Genomic DNA, 18,779 nt, shown 5'->3' with positions numbered 1-18,779 from the left:
TTGACCAGGTGTTCTTCCCTAGTGCTGGGAGAAGGAGGTGTTGTGGGATGGGGAGCAGCTCAGATTCTGTTGCACCGGGAGCTTCCCTGGGTTAGTTGCCCAAATCCTTCAGTCTCATGTCAAATAAGCCCGCAGATATAGGTTAGACAAAGCAGGAGATACAAAGTATACAAAAAAGAACTTGACTATTTTGTTGAGGAACTAGATACATGCAGGAGAATAACTAACTACGCAAAGGAGCAAGGCAGAGAAAGGTTACTAGAGTCAAGGAGACCTGGGAGTTCAGTCTTCACCCTGACACTTAAATGGAAGGTCCGTACACATGAAACTCCGGAGGGGGGCGGGGGAGTGCATTGTGTTTTAACAAACCCTCCCTGTGATTCTGATGTGCACCAAGGCAGAGAAGCACTGCAGTAAGATGCTCCATGAGAGTTAGCTCCCTCTGCATAGGGTGAACGGCAAGTGCCCCATGCAGAAGGGGCCTCACACCTCTGGAGCAGGGGGATCACTGGGAACCTGTAGGGTGGTTGGGAAGGGCCTCACAGAGGAGGTGGGACGGGGCCAGGATGGATGAGAAGGGAAGAAGAAAGTCTTTGGTGGAGGGGTAAGAAGGAAAGGAGCCTCTCTCTCCCTTACCCATCCATCTCCCACTTTTCCCTTGCTCAGGCTTCTCAGTCCCCAAACCATAGCAGATCATGCGTCTGAGCACGGAAGTAAGAGCACTGTGTGAGGGCGCCTGGGTGGCTCAGTTGGTTAAGCGACTGCCTTCGGTTCAGGTCATGATCCTGGAGTCCCGGATCGAGTCCCACATCGGGCTCCCTGCTCAGCAGGGAGCATGCTTCTTCCTCTGACCCTCCCCCCTCTCAGGCTCTCTCTATTTCATTCTCTCTCTCAAATAAATAAAATCTTTTTTTTTTAAAGAGCACTGTGTGAGACAATACACACAAGAGACATCTCAAAAAAACTTAGGACCGCCTTCAGGTATAAATGTCGCCAGGGAGACCACTCATCTCTTCTTCAATTTGTGTCTCCCCTCCCCCGCTCCGTGTTGTCAAGCTTCAAGATAAACACTTCGTGTCTGGCTATTTGCACTTCTTCCATAAAATTGTTTGCTTAATGTCCTCTTCTTGTGCTGGGCAGATGGTTTTGAACAGTCAGCAGGGGGTCCCACAGAAGCATCCCCTCCAGATGGCGCCCCTGACCCCAGCCTGGCACTGAGGAGGGTGCTGTTACCATTCACCCTTTTAGAAGGTTCTGTTGGGGGAGTTCCTCCCTCGGACAACACTTGCAGTAAGATTATTGTTACTGTTCATGTTAAAGGATAAGGTAGACCTTAGTTCTTGCATTAACTCCCCCCAAAGTATACTCTTTAGAATTTGGCAGAGTTCTCCCTATGGATGTATCAGAGAGGCTGAATATTGACACTTGATTATTTCAAGAAGGAATGAAAGAAACTTAGAGGTTAAGAGGATCACTTGGGAGACCGCTAGTCAGTTTCACCTTTTCAGGAAGTGTGTATGAAGTCCACCACCTAATGGGGGCTGTTCTGGGATCTGGATATTACAAACAGGCATATGATGTGGCCCCTTGCCTTCGAAGGATGTGATGTAGAGGTGTTTGTGGCGAGCACCTCAGTACTGAATCCACCTCTACTCTGATCAGTTGTATCCACTACAATAGCTCTCAAGTCTGTCCCTCTTCTCCATCCCTCCACCTCCCTGGTCCAGCCACCATCTGGACCATCTGGCTCTCCTCTGAATCACTGCGGTAGCTGGAGAGCTTGAGAATGGCCTTCTCTAAGACACGCCACACACCTGAGTTAAGAGGCCTTTTTGAAATGCAAATCTGATTGTTTCAGGCACCCTGCTTAAACCCACTCCGTGGTTTCCTATTGATCTTAGGTTAAAGACCCAAGTCCTTAACCTGGCCTCTAAGGCCCTGCCAGGTGTGGCTCTGCCTGCTTCTCCAGATTCTTCTCCCACTACTCTCCCAGTGGGAGGGCTCCACTTCCGGTCCACTCAGCGCTTCCTCCTGCAGAGACTTTGTGCAGGCTGGGCCCTCAGCCTGAAAGCCTCTTTCTCCCATTTCTCTTTTAGCTAGCTCCTCTTCACTCTTCAGATCTCAGCGTCTCTGCCACGTCCTCAGGAAAGGTACCCTGCCCTTCCTTCCTGGGTCAGATTCCCCTTTTCTGAGCTCCCACACCAAGGTGTGCCTTTCCTTAGAGGCACTTGGCACAGTCGCAGTTCAACATTTGTTCATAATTTGATGGAGGTCTGTCTCTCTGGAGGATATAAGCTCCCTGAGGGCAGGGATCGTGACTGCAGATGCTCACTCTTGTCATACACAGGGGACCTCGAACTCCACAAATATTGAGTCAAAATATTGGTTTAACGGATGCATGCATGCGAGGATCTGGGGTAGAGGGCTACATATTTCAGGATCTCAGAGAGGATAGTTTGAGGCCATGATTCTCCCTCCAACAGTTGTGGCCCAGGAATCCCATATGCCATTTTCTTAACACCATTACTTCCTCCATATTTCCTAGCTTTGTTCATCTACACAGTTCCACCTTCATCTCAGGCCTCCTCCATCTTGCCTATGAGACCCTCCTTCCCTTTAACTTTGCAATGCCCCTTTCTGGTCTTGCTTCATTGGCTTCAGAAGGCAGCATGGAATAATGTGACAACAGCACAGGATCTAGAACCGTAATATCTGGGTTCAATTACTAGGTTAAAAGTATTAGTGGTGCAACCTTCATCAGGCTGTTAAATCACTCTGAACCCTAGCTTTCTTATCTATAAAATGGGAACAACTTCAGAATCAAGCAAGATGGAGGACTTAGAATGTCTAAACGCACCATCACCTGGAAATACAGGATAAAATATGGGGGGAAAGTAAACATGACTGAGTTCTCAAAAGGAAAATAAAATCCCAAGTGCTAGAATCAAAGAGAAAACTGAAAGCCAGATAATAAGTTGACCATGGCAACGGTTGCTAGAAGGGGACTGGGAGAGAATTGGTTCTATTAACTAAGAAATGTTTTACCAGCCACCAAAGGATGGGAGATGAGGTCTTGATCCTGAAGAGGTGGGGAAATCGATGAAAAGTGGACAAAGTTGACTCAAGAAGAAATAGAAAACCTGAACAGATCTATAAATTCTAATAAATGGAATGAGAAGTTAACACACACACACACACCCTTATCTAGATGGTTTTATAGATGTATTATTCTGCCAACTATTTTTTTTAAAGTAAGCTCTACACCTAACGTGAGGCTTGAACTAATGACCCCAAGACCGAGAGTCACATGTTCTACAGACTGAGCCAGCTCAGTGTCCGTATTTTGCCAACTCTCAAAAACCATTTTTTTCATTTACTTATACAAACTGTAGCAGACAACAGAAAAAGAGGGACAATCACATTTATAAGACTAAAATCCTAGGGGTGCCTGGGTGGCTCAGTTAGTTAAGCCTCTGCCTTCAGCTCAGGTCATGATCTCCAGGTCCTGGGATCAGCCTGCATTGTCTGCTTCTCTCTCTCCTTCTGCCCCTCCCCAATGCTCATTCTCTCTCTCTCAAACAAATAAACAAAATCTTTAAAAAAGAAAGACTAAAATCCTAAATCAGATATTAGCAAACTGAATCTGGTGGAGTTTGTGCAAGTCAGTGTGTGTGCGTGTGTGTGTGTGTGTGTGTGTGTGTGTGTGTGCGCGTGACCAGCAGACTTTATTGAAGGAACACAAGGATGGTGTACTTTAAAACTCTATTAATGATATGTACAATTTGTCATATTAAAAGGGAAAAAAAGATTGTCCCAATAGGTACAGAGAACACATTGGATAAAATTTAACAGGAATTTATTATTTATTTTTTAAAGATTTTATTTATTATTTGACAGAGAGACAGTGACAGCGGGAACACAAGTAGGAGTGGGAGAGGGAGAAGCAGGCTTCCTGCGAAGCAGGGAGCCCAATGTGGGGCTCGATCCCAGGACGCTGGGATCGTGACCTGAGCCGAAGGCAGACACTTAACGACTGAGCCACTCAGACACCCCAGGAATTTATTATTATTTTTTTAAAATCTAGCTAACTGGAAGCCTGGGTGGCTCTCTTGCTCTCTCCCTGTCAAATAAATAAATAAAGTCTTTAAAGAGAGAGAGAGAGAAGAAACTGTCCTTAAAATTCTTATAAAGAAGTAAATAGCCAAGAAAAGCCAACACAAGTTTGAAGTGGAAGAATACGAGGCTAGCTTTACCATAATCACAACTTTACTATAAAGCCAGAGTGATCAAACAGTATAGTCCTGGCACATGGGCAAATAAATAGACCATTTTTACAGAGTAGAACTTCTTGGACTCAGACCTTCAAAGATTTGAGGACTTGGCATATGACAAAAGTGACATAAATCAGTGGAAAAGGATGGACTATCTGTTAAATTGTCTTGAGTTAATTGGCTATCCAAATAGAAAAAAAAATAGATCTCTACATTACAACATACCCCAAAACCAATTTTAGGGGGTTTAAATATGTGAAAAACAAAATTTTTAAACTGTTTGAAGAAACTGTAAGATAAGATACTGATGATATCATGGTGGGGAAGGATTTCTTAAACAAGATACAAAGAGCACAAACAATAAAAGGAAATATAGACACACATGAGTGTATCTTTAATTTTTTTAACTTTTATAAGATAAGAGACATCACAACAAAATAAAAATACAAGCCACAGACTTGGAGAATATTTACAACCTATGCGATCGACGAAGGTTTGGTACCTGGGATTTATAAAGAACTCTCGCAGATCACTGGGAAAAGGACAAGGCAGGAGAAAATGAGCAAAAGCTATGAATAAGCAAGTCACCAAAAGGGAAACCCAAATGGCCAAAAATATAAGAAAAGATGCTCAACTTCATTAGTAATGAAAAAATGTAAATCAAAACCATGAGATACAATTTTACACATACTAACTCAGCAAAATTTAAAATAACTCTGATAGGGATGCCTGGCTGGCTCAGTCGGTGGAGATTGTGACTCTTGATAGCAGAGTTATGAATTTGAGCCCCACATTGGGTGTAGAGATTACTCAAAAATAAAATCTTTGAAAATAAAATAAGGGGTGCCCGGGTGGCTCAGTTGGTTAGGCCACTGCCTTCGCCTCAGGTCATGATCCCGGGGTCCTGGGATCAAGCCCCACATTGGGCTCCCTGCTAAGCAGGGAGCATGCTTCTCCCTCTCCCTCTGCCTGCCATTCCCCCTGCTTGTGCTCGCTCTCTCTCACTCTCTGACAAATAAATAAAATCTTTAAAAATAAGTTAAAAATTAAAAAAAAAAAAACCTTACCTGGCAATGAAAGTGCCCAGTGTCTGAGATGCCCCAAACTCTGTCTTCAAGGAACTAAAATTGAAGGTGGCAAATTCACATTTCTGTAAAGTCCAGGCAGGTAATGTGCCAAATGCAAGGTTTTGTTTTTTAAGATTTTATTTATTTATTTGAGGAAGAGAGAGAAAGAGAGAGTGAGCATGAAAAGAGTAGGGGGGGAGGCAGAGGGAGAAGCAGACTCCCCACTGAGCAAGGAGCCCAACTTGGGGCTCCATTCCAGGACCCTGGGATCATGACCTGAGCTGCAGGCAGACGCTTCCCAACTGAGCCACCCAGGTGCCCTGCCAAGTGCAAGGTTGTCTGGAGAGGCAGCAGCTCCTGGTCGGGTGTTGCCAGGTAGGAATTCAGAGCTAGCATTGCCTCATTAAAACTTTTTTTTTCCGGGCGCCTGGGTGGCTCAGTTGGTTAAGCGACTGCCTTCGACTCAGGTCATGATCCTGGAGTCCCGGGATCGAGTCCCGCATCGGGCTCCCCGCTCAGCGGGGAGTCTGCTTCTCCCTCTGACCCTCCCCCTCTCATGTGCTCTCTCTCTCTCTCTCATTCTCGCTCTCTCAAATAAATAAATAAAATCTTAAAAAAAAAAACTTTTTTTTCCCTAAAAGAACTATAAATCCCAAATTTTTTTATAAAATTTCTCCATTTTTAAGTGTTGTAATTAATTCAAAAGAATCATAAAAGCACATTGGGAACCAAATGAAATACTTGAGTGGGTTGCCATTTTCTGAGCTCTGAGTCGGAGCCTGGCACAGAGACAGATGCAGGAGCAGGTCTTAAAAGTACAGTGTAATTAGAGCTACAGTAAACGTGAGTGACAGAGTGCAGTGGGAGCATGGGGGATTGAAGACGGCAGCAGATTCTTTGTCCCTTCTCCCATTAAGACGTCCAGTCTATCCCCCCTTCCCTGGAGTCTGGGTTGGCCCTGTGACCTGTTTTGACCAACAGAATGTGGCAGGAGTGAACGTGTAACTTCTGAGGTTGGGTCTTATGAGATCTGCAGGTCCCACTTTTGGGCACCTGGAACGTGCCTCCTTGGGACCCGGTCACCATGTTGTGAGGAAGCCTGAGCAGCCGCTGAGAGAACCACATGTGGTGGACCCGAAGCCCACAGATGCCAGCAGTGGCTGAGTTCCAGCTGCAGCCAGTGTCAATTGCTTGCCAAGTGATGAGGCTGGGACATCCCACCACCTCAGTGCCCCAGCCAAACACTAACTCAAGCAGAGCTGCCCAGTCAACTTGCAGAATTGTGAGAATACATTTCTGTTAAAATGCTAAATATTAGGGTGGCTTATGGAACAGGAATAGATAACCAAAACAGGCAGCATTAGAAAAAAAGAGGTCTCACTCTACCTAGAAGAGTCAGAGATGGGTCCATAGCAGTTGAGATTTGAGCTAATTCTTGAAAAAGGCATACCTTGGCTTTTTTCATGGAGGGGGAGTGGACGGTAAGTGGTAAACTTTCCAGAAGGAGGAAAAAGCATGCACACAGCGTGGATGATGAAAAGTGTGACATAATCAAGGACCCCCAAGTAAGTCAGTTTTGCTGATGGGAACATAAAGCGCAAAGGTGGGAGGGAAGGTAGAGAACAATCTCTAACATTTCTTGAGCACTTACCATGCGCCAGGCTCAGTGATACATGCTTCACAAAATCATATAAATCATGAGTCCTCAAAACATCCCTCTCTCATTTTGTACCTGAGGAAGTTGTGGTCCAGAGTAACTTGCCAGAGATCACAGAGCCAAAAAATGGCAGAGCCAAGGTTCAAAGCCACTCTGTACAAGCTGTGCTCTTTCCACCCTACTTCATATCTTAAGTCAGATCCTGAAGGGCCTTGTGTGCCAGGTGAACAAGTGGAGATTTTATCTGAAGGGGAGAGGTAGCCATCAAGGAATTGTGAGTAGGAGAGTGAGAGGTTCTGGTTTTTACTTCAGAAGCATCCCTCCAGCAGCTGGGAGGAGCATGGACTAGAGGGAATGGCAAACTAGAAGCAGAAGACCAGTAAAGAGACGTCTTCAAAGGTCTGGGTGGGGACACCCGAGCAGTGCTGCATTCCTTCCTCATTGGGACTAGCACAGCTGGCCAAGTGGCTGATTCGGGGTTAGGTTCAGGGGCAGAAAGTAGGATAAAGACCATCTCTGAAGCATATAGACAACTGAAGGCCATGTCACAATCCAGTGGGGGAAACTGGCTGTAGCCCTGGAGTCCAGAAGTCCAGAGATGAGATGAAGGTTGGAGCCCTAGGGCTAGAGTTAGGAGCTGGAAAGAAGCAAGACTGGGGGAGTAGGTCAAGAATGACCAGGAGAGGTCCCAAGCAGAGGCTCCAAGGCCCAGGGAGCACTTGTGATTCATCTGTGAAGTGGGTGGGCACATGGTGCCCAGGGCTGGGGAAAGGCCAGAGGTAGGTAGGCAGGCAGTGGCCACAGGGTTCGTAATGTAATGATATTCTGATTAGCTAGACAGTAAACTCGCTAGGACTTGGTTATTAGAATGGGAGTGGGAGGGGGGAGGCAAGAAAGAGTGTGGTCTGGGGATCCTTCCAGGATTCTGGCTTGGGCAACTGGGTGGTTGGTGATTCTGTCTACTGAAACCAGGAATAATGAAGAAGGCACAGGTTTGGGAGAAAAGACAATTTTCAAGTTAGGGAATATTCAATGCTTGCTCAATAAGTTTAAATTGAAACATTAATTTTTAAGCAACTGCGGACATTCAGGTGGAAAGATTCATGAGACAGATATCTAGGAGTAAAGGTTAAGGGAGAAATCGGGGCTAAAAATACACATTTCAGAGTCACCAGCATAGTGATGGTATGAGAGTGCCTTAAAGAACTATGCAGATATGGAAAGAAGGGAGCCTGGACCAAGTCATGGAAAGTAGCCTGAGAAAGGCCAGGAAGAGAGGTAAGAGGACAAATGAGAGGGAGAGAGAGCAAGAGAGTGGTTTCACAAAAACCAGGAGAGAAAAGAACTTCAAAGGGTAGTCAACAAGGTCAGATGCTCCAGGGAAGAAAAAACAAAATGAAGATGAAAAATGTCCATTAGATTTGGAAAAGGGAAGATCTACCGTGTTCAACCTTAGTGAGAGCAGGGCTTGACTCAGGACCCTGGGACCATGACCTAAGCCAAAGGCAGACACTTAACCGACTGAAACACTCAGGCGTCCTTCTTCTCAGTTTTTAAAAATTTCAGTAGAGGGGCGCCTGGGTGGCTCAGTTGGTTAAGCGGCTGCCTTTGGCTCAGGTCATGATCCCAGGGTCCTGAGATCAAGCCCTGCGTCGGGCTCTCTGCTCACCGGGGAGCCTGCTTCTCCCTCTCCCACTGCCCCTGCTTGTGTTCCCTCTCTCGCTGTCTCTCTCTCTCTGTCGGATAAATACAATCTTAAAAAAAAATAAATAAAAATAAAAATTTCAGTAGATTTCTTCCTTGAAGATGTTCCATTTTTGAGTTCCACATTCATAGTTTCAACTTATTTTTTAAAAAAGATTTTTATTTATTTATTTGACAATGAGAGAGAGAGCACAAGCAGGGGGAGTGGGCGGCTGAGAAGCAGGCTCACCCAGGACCCTGAGATCATGACCTGAGCCAAAGGCAGACACTTAACTGCTTAACCACTGACTGAGCCACCCAGGTGCCCCATAGTTTCTACTTATACCATAATTTCAATAGTTTCTATTTCTGTCATAATTTAAAACTCATTCTCAATGATCTATGATTTAAAAATATATATATGATTATAGCCAATGTTTATAAAATTTAAATGTATTTTTATCAAAATATGAAAATGTAAAAAAAAACTTAAAAATCATTTTAGTAGATGTTATAAAAGTTATTTTCTTCTAAAATATTCAAAATTATGTATTGAAAAAGGCAAAATAAAAATTATAATTAATAAATATTAATATTCTAAATCAAACTAATTTAAATAAAGATATTTTTTTGCTTACCTTAAAAATCCTTATTAGATAGCTTTATAGAAATCAAACTATTCATAATCTAGTATTCAATGTTCATCCACTTACCAAACAAAATCAATGTCATACCTCACAGAAGTTCTGTCTACACCTACATGCATACAAGTTTAACAGTAATAAAAATCATTTAATATTGCAAAATGTTCCTCAGTTGTCATTTGCAACTATTGTGAATGCAGCACAACATAAATCAATACCTCTGGAACACAAAGAGAAGCAAGAAAAATGGACACTCAACACTACTGGGAAATGATACTTTATCATGCTATTTGAGAGGTAATATTTGACAAATTAATTAAGTTGCATTTTCTCTTACCTAAGTGCTTCCGCCACTTAAATCCTGCCTACACACCAAACCAGCATGCGCCTCTGAATCTGGCAGAGACATAGCCTAAACTTTCACAGGATTCGGTTGTAGTCATCTTTTGTTTCCAGGATACAGGGCAAGAGATTGCAGAAGCATTTCCCTAGGGCCCAAACAGTGTTAATTATGAGAGCAGATGTGCAGGGTTTCAGGTTGTGCTGTGCCAGCACTGAGGGCCAGATCCCAAGTGCCTCGGTGTCATTTAATAAATGTAGTGTGTGATAAGTAAGAGCCCCCAAAGTATGTGGCCAGGGCTAGGCCCTCGTGGTCTGGATATGGTGATGATACTGTTTGTGGGCAAGATCATGATTAAGTGCCAAATATGCTAAGTTTGTGGTACCTTTGAGACATCCAAGTAGGGTTGCCATGTAGGCAGTCAGAGACACAAGACTGGAGATCAGAGGAAGAATAGGAACTTGAGAGTGATCAGCTGATAGCAGTTGAAGCCATGGGTCAGGTGTGATGGGTCCCCTGGAGGGAGAATATAAGACAAGAAGAAGAGTTTGGGACTAACTGCCCCTGATGAATTCCACTATGGCCAGATAGTACAGGATGAGCCCACAAAGAAGCAAGGAGCAGCCAGAAGGAGAGGAAGAAAATCAGAAGAGTGCTCAGTCCTGGAAACCAAAGGAAAATAATGTTTCAAGAAAGAATTGATCAACACAGTTGACTACTGGTAGGAATTCAAGCAGGGAAAAATGAAAAAATGGATTTAATGACAGAAGCCATGGCAAAAGCAGTTGAACCGCATGAGAGGTGGATACCCACCTGAAAGGGCTGAGGAATGAGTGGAAGTGAGCGGATAGAGAATTTTTCCCCAACTTTTTATCATGAAAAATTTCAATACAGAAAAGTTGAAAGTATAGTATAATTATCATTTGTGCATCCACTACTTTACTTAGATTTAACAATTCTCATTTATACATACATACCAATATTTATGTATTTATGTATTTTTTAAAAAGATTTTATGTATTTATTTATTTGAGAGAGAGAGCACAAAGTGGGGAGGAGCAGAGGGAAAATGAGAGAGAATCTCTCAAGCAGACTGCATGCTGAGTGCAGAGCCCGACGCGGGGCTCCATGCCATTACCCCAAGATCATGACCTGAGCCGAAACTAAGAGTCGGACGCTTAACCAACTGAGCCACTCAGGTGCCCCAGTATTTATACATATTCTTGAGCCATGTGAAAATTTAGGAAATCGTGATGCTTCACACCTTAATACTTCAGCATACACATCCTAAAAATGGGGACTTTCTCCTATGTAACCACAATGCCATGCTTACAGTAAGAGAATAACCATTGGTCCCTAATACCATCTGATATGCAAAATATACTCAAATTTCACCCTAGTTCACCCCCAAATGTCTTTTGTATGTATTTTTTCTGAACCGGGATGCAATCAAGGCACACTGACTGTATGTGAGAATCAGGCCAGAGGAGGTGATTACGAAGTGAAGGGAGCAGTGGGAGGAGGGAGGGTGGAGGAGGGGTTGGTTTTCTCAAAGGGAGAGTTTGAAGATTCAGGAGGGGAAAAGGGATGCAGAACACAGTAGAAACTGGCCTTGGGTGGGAGAAAGGCATCTCCTCTACTCTAGTGGTTCTCAAAGTGGGGGCCCCAGGCCAGCAGCAACTAGTTACAAAAGAAAATTCTAGCTCCCCACTCAAACTCATGAATCAGGAACACACGGCTTAACACGCCCTCCAGGCAATTCTAATGCACACAAAATTGGAGAAGTATTACTCTAACGTGAGGAACAAGGGGGTAGTGTAAATTTGGTAACACATATTGGAGGGAGTTCACCTCGGAGGGCTTCAGTTTCCTATGCAACATAAGTGAGATCATCAACTGAGAGAGGTGAGACAGAGAAAGGAGCCTCATAGGTCCAGGACCGGGGAGATTAAAGTAGCCACTGACCAGCACAATGTGGTTGGGTCGCTAAGCAATGCTGGGGTTGGTGGCCACAAATAAGGAGTGGTGACTATTTCCTGGTTATGAGACTTCCTCCAACACTTCTTGGCCATCAGAATAAACTCCTAAAGAAAACAGATCCCGGGAGGTGAGGCTTTTCAAGGTAGAGGCCAAGAGTGAAAATACAGAGGGGCAAGGGAGCGAGGGATGTTGTCAAGACAGTTGTTGAAATGAAGGGCCATGCAGCTGAAAGTGGCTAGGAGGGGCTGATGGGTTGGAAGAAGGGAAATACCATTGACCAGGAGATACCGGGAGACTGAGACATGGTGGTGAGGGGCCAGACGGGGTGACGGCTAGACGGTTAGAAGATGGGGGCTGAGTCAGGCAGGCTGCTTGAACGAGGGATTTTCAAAGAGGAGCTGCTTCAGATGACAAAGTCCAGGGTGTGACAAAGGGAATGGGTGGCTGGCTGGGAGTGCAGAAGGTCCTGGGACGATGTCACCAAGTTGTTAAGAGGCCAGGTGGGGAATGGGTCCTCCGTGTGGACAATGAGATGGGGAGATACAGTCCACTGGGTGCCACTATCCCCCTGCACTCGAGGGAAGGAGGTCTGGGAGGTGGCGGACGGTAGCTAAGAGGAAGAGGGCAATTTAGCCAAATGGCTGAGCCACAGAGGCAGGGGGTTATTTTAAACACAAAACTGGGGACTGGAGGAGGCGTAGTTTGGAGGCAGCAATCTGGAACAAGGAATGCACCCTCACCTATAAGAAAATAAACAGCTCTTATTTCAGAAGACAGCAAAGGAGGTAGTGCCCCCAGGGGAGAGTTACATTTCAGCTAAAGCCAGGAAGTGAAGGGAGCACGCTAAGTTAAGGGTATGAGGAGGTCTGCAGTTTTATTAGAGGGCATGAGGGTAGCTTAGGGAGGGGGCAAGTGGAGGGCTGGGTCAGGAGCAGAGTACAGAGCGTCATGGAGACAACAATGTTATGGAGTAGGTAGGCTAGGGCATTTACATTTTCACTTAAATGATCAAAACAGGGTTAGGAGGCAGGCTGGATTTCATTTAGTCTCTCAGAAGGGGTAAAAAGTGGTGATATTAATGATGTGGCTTCTAGGAGAGCCTGGCTGGCTCAGTCGGAAGAACATGTGACTCTTGATTTCGGGGTGATGAGTTTGAGCCCCATGTTGGGTGTAGAGATCACTCAAAATTAAATAAACTTTCTTTAAAAAAAAGATTTTATTTATTTATTTGAGAGAGAGAGAGAGAGAGAGCACAAGCAGGGGGAAGGCCAGAAGGAGAGAGAGAAGCAGGCTCCCTGCTGAGCAGGGAGCCCGACCTGGGGCTTGATCCCAGGACCCTGGGATCATGACCTGAGCCGAAGGCAGACTCTCAACCAACTGAGCCACCCAGGTGGCCCCAGTAAATAAAACTCAAAAAAAAAAAAAAAAAAAAAGGATGTGGCCTCTAGAGCAGAGCTGACTGCATTCAAACCCCAGCCTTGTCATGCTCCAGCTGTCTATAACGTTGGACAAGGTCTCTCTGGGCCTCCCATTTCCTCTTCTGTAAAATGGAGATGACTAGAGTACCGACCCCACAGGGCTGCTGTGGGCATTAAATGACTTCGTGTATTAAATGTCTGGGTAGTTGCCTCACACACATTTGGTGGTGGCTCCCAGGCCTGGCGCCCCAGCCTCCTCACCCACTTGGACCCTGCCCCTGTGCTAGGTAGAAAACACAAGCAGCAACCACTTGGATGGGAAGGATGAGTTTCATGAGCAGGTGAGAATGCAAGAATTATATGGAGACACCAAGAAATCCCAGTGAAAAAAGGGATTCTTTCGGGTAGCAGCTGGCTGATACTTCCTGTAAGTGGGATCTGGATGAGAAGGCTTCATTCCCTGAGATCACAGATTATATTGCTATGTATCAGGCCAATTATGGCTTCTCCAGTGATGGTGAGTCTAGCCCTTCTGGAATTGTACAAAGGTATCAATACTAGGGATGCAGAGGAACTTCTGCAAAGAAAAACCCCAAACCCACTGATCCTAAAAGGGGAGAGATAAAAGAAAGGAAGAATCAAGATGGCCGCATGTTGAAGAAGATAGAAATACAAATGTACTTTATGTCTGATTTGCCTCCAAACATTACAGTGGATGAATTGATACAACTTTTCCAAATCCTGCATTATTATGAGAGATCCTTGGAAGGAGCTCAAGGATACCAAGCTTTGCAAAGATAACCAAAGAGATCTTAAGGGAGATGGGCTCTGCTGTTACTTGAAGAGGGGATCTGCAAATCTTGCATTAAAGTTTTCAAGTAAAAATGCAATTGGGGGTTGCAAAGTTCATGTCAAGGTTGCAAAGTGCCAAGCTGAAGGAAGAATACGATGCCTCAAAATAGAAGTGCAAAGACCACAAGAAGACAACCTTCCATACCACAATTATAGCAGCTCAGCCTAGGTGTCTGCCCTCTGCAGGTCCTGGATGAGGCCCTGGGGCTGCAGAGCAAAGAATCAGAGAAAACTCAGAAATAAAAATGGAGACAGTGACATCTTCCGGGTAAAACGATTAGAAGACTTCAAAACGATCAGAAGTCTTCAGAAAGTAAAGGAGGAAAAAGAAGCTTGGAACCAGGGAAGGCTTCAAGGCAGTTATTCAAACCTTGGAGTAACCAGGAAACCCAGAGATTTCTTGAGGAATAGGATATAAGTGGAGATGAGGAAGAAATCAGATGGTGTCAAAAGCAATGGCCAAAGGGCTCAAGCACAGGGGCATAGGGAAGAGCTGGTGACAATGCCTACAGATGCTAAATTTGCAGGACTTATCCTGGACTATTAATGAGGCCAACCAGAGGCCAAGGACTGGTCCCCTGTCCTGTCCTTAATAGGGAGGTCCTCCATAGGATCTTGGGTTATAAATGGGAAGACAACATCTTCTCGAGTCTTCTCTGTGTAGACGTAGGAATCTCCCACCTCCTGACTACTAGCCCCAGGCCCGGCCTAACCATATTCCCTTTAAGGAGCTGCTGTCTCTCCCTCTCCTACAGGTGATCTATACCGAGGCTCTGCAGGTACCCGGGTGAGAGCCCTGGAGCCTGAACGCTCCATGATCATATCTGTAGCTATCTCCCAGGAGCAGTGTCAACATCCTCTGACTCTGATCCAGATCTTGAACTTAAAGTTGAACTCTGATCCTAATTCCATTTTAGAGACAATAGGATATAAACTCATGACGCCTTCCCTTCCCCAAACCCAGTGTCATATATATCCAAAGCATGTGAAAATACACAAAACAGAATTTGACAAAATTAAATGGAAAAAAAAAAGAAAAATCCACATTCCTACTGAGTGACTTTGGCGAACCTTTCTCAATAACTGATAGAAAGAAAAAAAAAACCACAAGGAAAAATCAGCAAGGATACAGAACATCTGAAGAACACAATTAACAACTTGACCTATTTGACAAATATAGAACACTTCCCCCAACAGCAAAAGAATCCACATTCTTTTGTATATCAAATTTTATTTACTAAAAATTACCCCATGCTATGTCACAGAACAAGCTTCAAAAAAATATCAAAGGATTGAAACCATTCAGTATATGTTTCCCGGGAGGTAGAAATCAGAATAAAATAAGAAAATACTGAACTGCTCAGATGTCAAGCCATATACTCCTAAATAATCCTTGGATTATGGAAGCTACCACAACAGAAATTAGGAAATCTTTTGAATTGAGTAACAACAGAAAGAGATCAAAGATACCAGAACTTGTGAGACACAACTAACAGTGTTTAGAGGGGAAGTTAAAGCATTGAGTCCATGTGTTAGAAAAGGAGACAGGGCTGACAATCAATGATTCGAAATTCATCTTAACAACTAAAAAAAGGTTAGCATATCAAACTCAAACACAGCAAAGCAAAGAAACAGTAAAGAGATGGCACCAGTAAAATAGAAAAAGCAACATCCAATGAAGAAATTTGACAAAGTGGGGGCAAAAGCAGTGCCTTGTACAGAGTAAGCCCTTGATATGTGGCAGTCACATTATTGTCACTCAGGAAGGGTGGACACCAGGCTCACAGGCGGCTTGGATGCTCGCCCTGAAGTAGACTGGTCCAAAAGTTTGCAGATCCCTGAGGGTTGTTACGTGAGATTTGGGATGGGGAGTTTGAGAGAGGGAAAGGGAAGTCTCAAAAGGCTCTGAGGGTGTGTGTGTGTGTGTAAACTGGACACCTAAATTCCCGTGTGTGCAGTGGCCAACTAACCAGGGTGAAGTGGAAGGGGACAGCACCACAGGGAGGAGTGTTTTGTCACTAACACTGTTGCAGAATGGCTGGTGCATGGGAACAATAAAAAGTGAGTTTCAGTATTATCTTAAAATTTTCTACAGCAACGCACCCTCTTGCTGCCTGCACTGGGGCAACCCTCCCTCCCTCTGCCCTGCAGTCAGTAAGCTGCAGCCTGGGGGACGCATGTGAGTCAATAGTCCAGCTCCTCTCCCAGACTGGGAGAAGCCATAGCAAGTGAGGATTATTTTGCACACACTAGCAGAGTTTTGAGCAGCATAGCTTTGTACTATGTTTCCTATATATTTGATGAATGAATGGATAATTGAACCGAGTAATAATGGAGACAAGAAAATATGGGCATTTTGTTTAAACACAAAGAAAACCTTCCCAATTACTACAGTTGTAAAATAATGCAATGCAGGACACTACACCATCTCATGAGAGCTCAAGGAGTTATTAACCTTTTTATGTTTGGAACCCCTTTGGCTGTGTGATGAAGTCTATGGAGTGTCAACTGCATAAAATAAAATACATAGGATTACAAAAGAAAACAATTGCACACTTATCAAAATAAAAAATCTGTGATAGATGATAGGATTCAGTGTAAGTATAACCACTATCCTAACTATAAAGTAATGATGAAGGCTCAGTGGGGAGCCTGCTTCTCCCTCTCCCTGCCACCCCCCCACTTGTGCTCTCTCTCTCTCCCTGTCAAATAAATAAATAAAACCTTAAAAAACAAAGTAATGATGAGCACACATGGCATTTTGAAATTTCTGCAACTGGAAGGTGATGTGATATAAAAACATCTGTGATTTCTATCGATGACAGTCACAGGTACTGCCAATTCTGCTGTCATTGCTGTCGCTTACACTTTTCATTGGAGGAAATGCTAAATGTCAGTTCGACGTTAGTGAAAATAAAATGTAATTTTTCCCGATCCTCATTCACAGAGCTTTAGGATCTTGGTTAAGGGTTCTGCATGGGAACCAGCGATGTCTGAGTGGAAAGGGAGCCAGGCCAGGAGACCATGTTGCTCCCTGCCCGTGAGCCTTGCGACACTGTGTCCCTGCTACCTAGATCCTGGAACTGTCCTGGCTTCTGTCTTTTCCAAAGCCCGCCTGTTCAGCTTTTCCTTCATGTCTTCCAATAATTTACTCTTACTTCTTAGAATTAATTTGTTATTTCTCTACAGACAGCTACTGCCACAGGCCCACAGCTCCCAGCCTGGAGTCATGGAACAAGAGGTGAGTGTGGACAGAGAAGGTTCAAGCCACTGAGTGGCTGTGTGCTGTTGGGACTCATTTACTTATTCAAGTATATGAAACAGAAAGAACACCTCCTCATGGGGCAGGTGTGTGAATTCAGTGAGATGAAAGGTCTACTCTATGAGATCAAGGACTTTGATTTAGTCTCTGCTGAATCCTTCCAGTGCCTATCATAGAACACAGAAGGGGATCAATAAATATGCTTTGGTTTAATGAATACTATATCTGAAACTCGGGGAACTCCAAAATGTAACATGAATTGCTGTACCCATTATTCCCAGGATAAAGAGAGCTGACATCTATTCTTCCCCCTCAAAGTTTGTCTTGGGCTTGCTTTTTCCTTCTTTCCTTGAACCTTTACCCCAAATCTATGTTGGAATCCAGCTAATTTTCCTGCTTCCCCTATGACTGATTTCCTGAAATCAAAAAAGCTACCTTAAGTGGAGGGTGGGTGGGTCAATAATAGGATGAGGAGGAAGGAGAACGTCCCTTATTTCTTTTGTCCTCATTCAATAGTCCTGAAATTGATCCTGGGATGGGCACCCCCATTTTGCGCAAATACAGAGCTGTTAAACACTAAGTGTTTCCCAGAGAGCCCCGGTAAGAAATAACTCAGGGCAAGCCGAGGGTACAGAGGTAGAGAAATAGAGGGAAATGCTATTTCTTTAAAAGACAGATCCCTGAGCAGCGTTGGAGAAATTTGAGGGGCGGTGATGTTCACCAGAAGTTGAGTTTCAGGCTGGAGATCACAAGGTTCTATCTACGCCAAAGGGTTTTTAGGCTGGGGCAGTCCGTAGAGCTTGCAACTCTTGATCTCGGAATTGTAGGTTTGGCCCCACCTTAGGTGAAAAGATTACTTAAAAAATAATAAAATCTTGGGGCGCCTAGGTGGTTCAGTCAATTCAGCATCAGACCCAACTAGGCTTAGCTCTTGATCTCAGGGACATGAGTTCAAGGACCTGCCCCACCCTTGGGCTCCACACTGGGCGTGGAGTCTAAAGATTCTCTCCCTCGCCCCGCATGCACGCTCTCAAATAAATAAATAAATAAATAAATAAATAAATAAATAAAATCAATCTCTCTAAAAAATCATTCTAAAAACATCTTTTTTAAAAGGGCCGGGGATAGGCTGAAGGAAAACTCCTTCAGTTGTTTCAGTGATGGTAGCTTGGGAGAAGCTGTGCAAGCCACCGCCAACAAAACTAAGTAGCTGGGAACAACTCCATCTCCTGGTCGATGCTGCCCCCTGGAGGTCGACATGGGGTATCGCGGTTCCCTTTCACACTTTTCTGTCTCATCGGGTCCTGAAAGACTACTGGGTAAGTTCTTGGGGATCCCCGGCGAGAGCGATGTCCCCGAAAACTGTGCGCTACAATAAAACGTGAATGCCTTCCGGTTCCCTAAACAAGAGCCTCCCCATACTCCAGCACTGCCCCTCAGTGAGCCCTGCAAAATAATGCGCTTATCGGTCGTCTGAATATTTGCGTTCCGGGATGGACAGAAGCGCCTGTGCTAAAATCAAAGTGCCTGCCTGCACAGCCCTTCCCCCATAGGAGCATTGTTGACTTTCTTTTTTTTTATTATTATTTATTTATTTTAGAGAGA

The 18,779-nt window shown here is 44.4% G+C and overlaps 1 protein-coding gene across 1 annotated transcript; it reads left to right on the top strand.

Moving 5' to 3' along the window:
- The first annotated feature begins 14,352 nt into the window (after positions 1-14,352).
- MSANTD5 (Myb/SANT DNA binding domain containing 5) lies at positions 14,353-14,730 on the top strand. The gene is given in 3 exon segments (XM_088023766.1): positions 14,353-14,502; positions 14,504-14,579; positions 14,582-14,730. Coding segments are annotated over 3 exon segments (375 nt in total).
- Positions 14,731-18,779: the final 4,049 nt, after the last annotated feature.

The sequence above is a fragment of the Eumetopias jubatus genome, unplaced genomic scaffold (genome assembly GCF_037043125.1).
Source record: "Eumetopias jubatus isolate StellerSeaLion01/CBP00866 unplaced genomic scaffold, mEumJub1_p1.0 scaffold_6, whole genome shotgun sequence".
Lineage (NCBI taxonomy): Eukaryota > Metazoa > Chordata > Mammalia > Carnivora > Otariidae > Eumetopias > Eumetopias jubatus.
The sequence above is the reverse complement of the archived record's forward strand: the minus strand, read 5'-3'. Positions and strand labels throughout refer to the sequence as shown.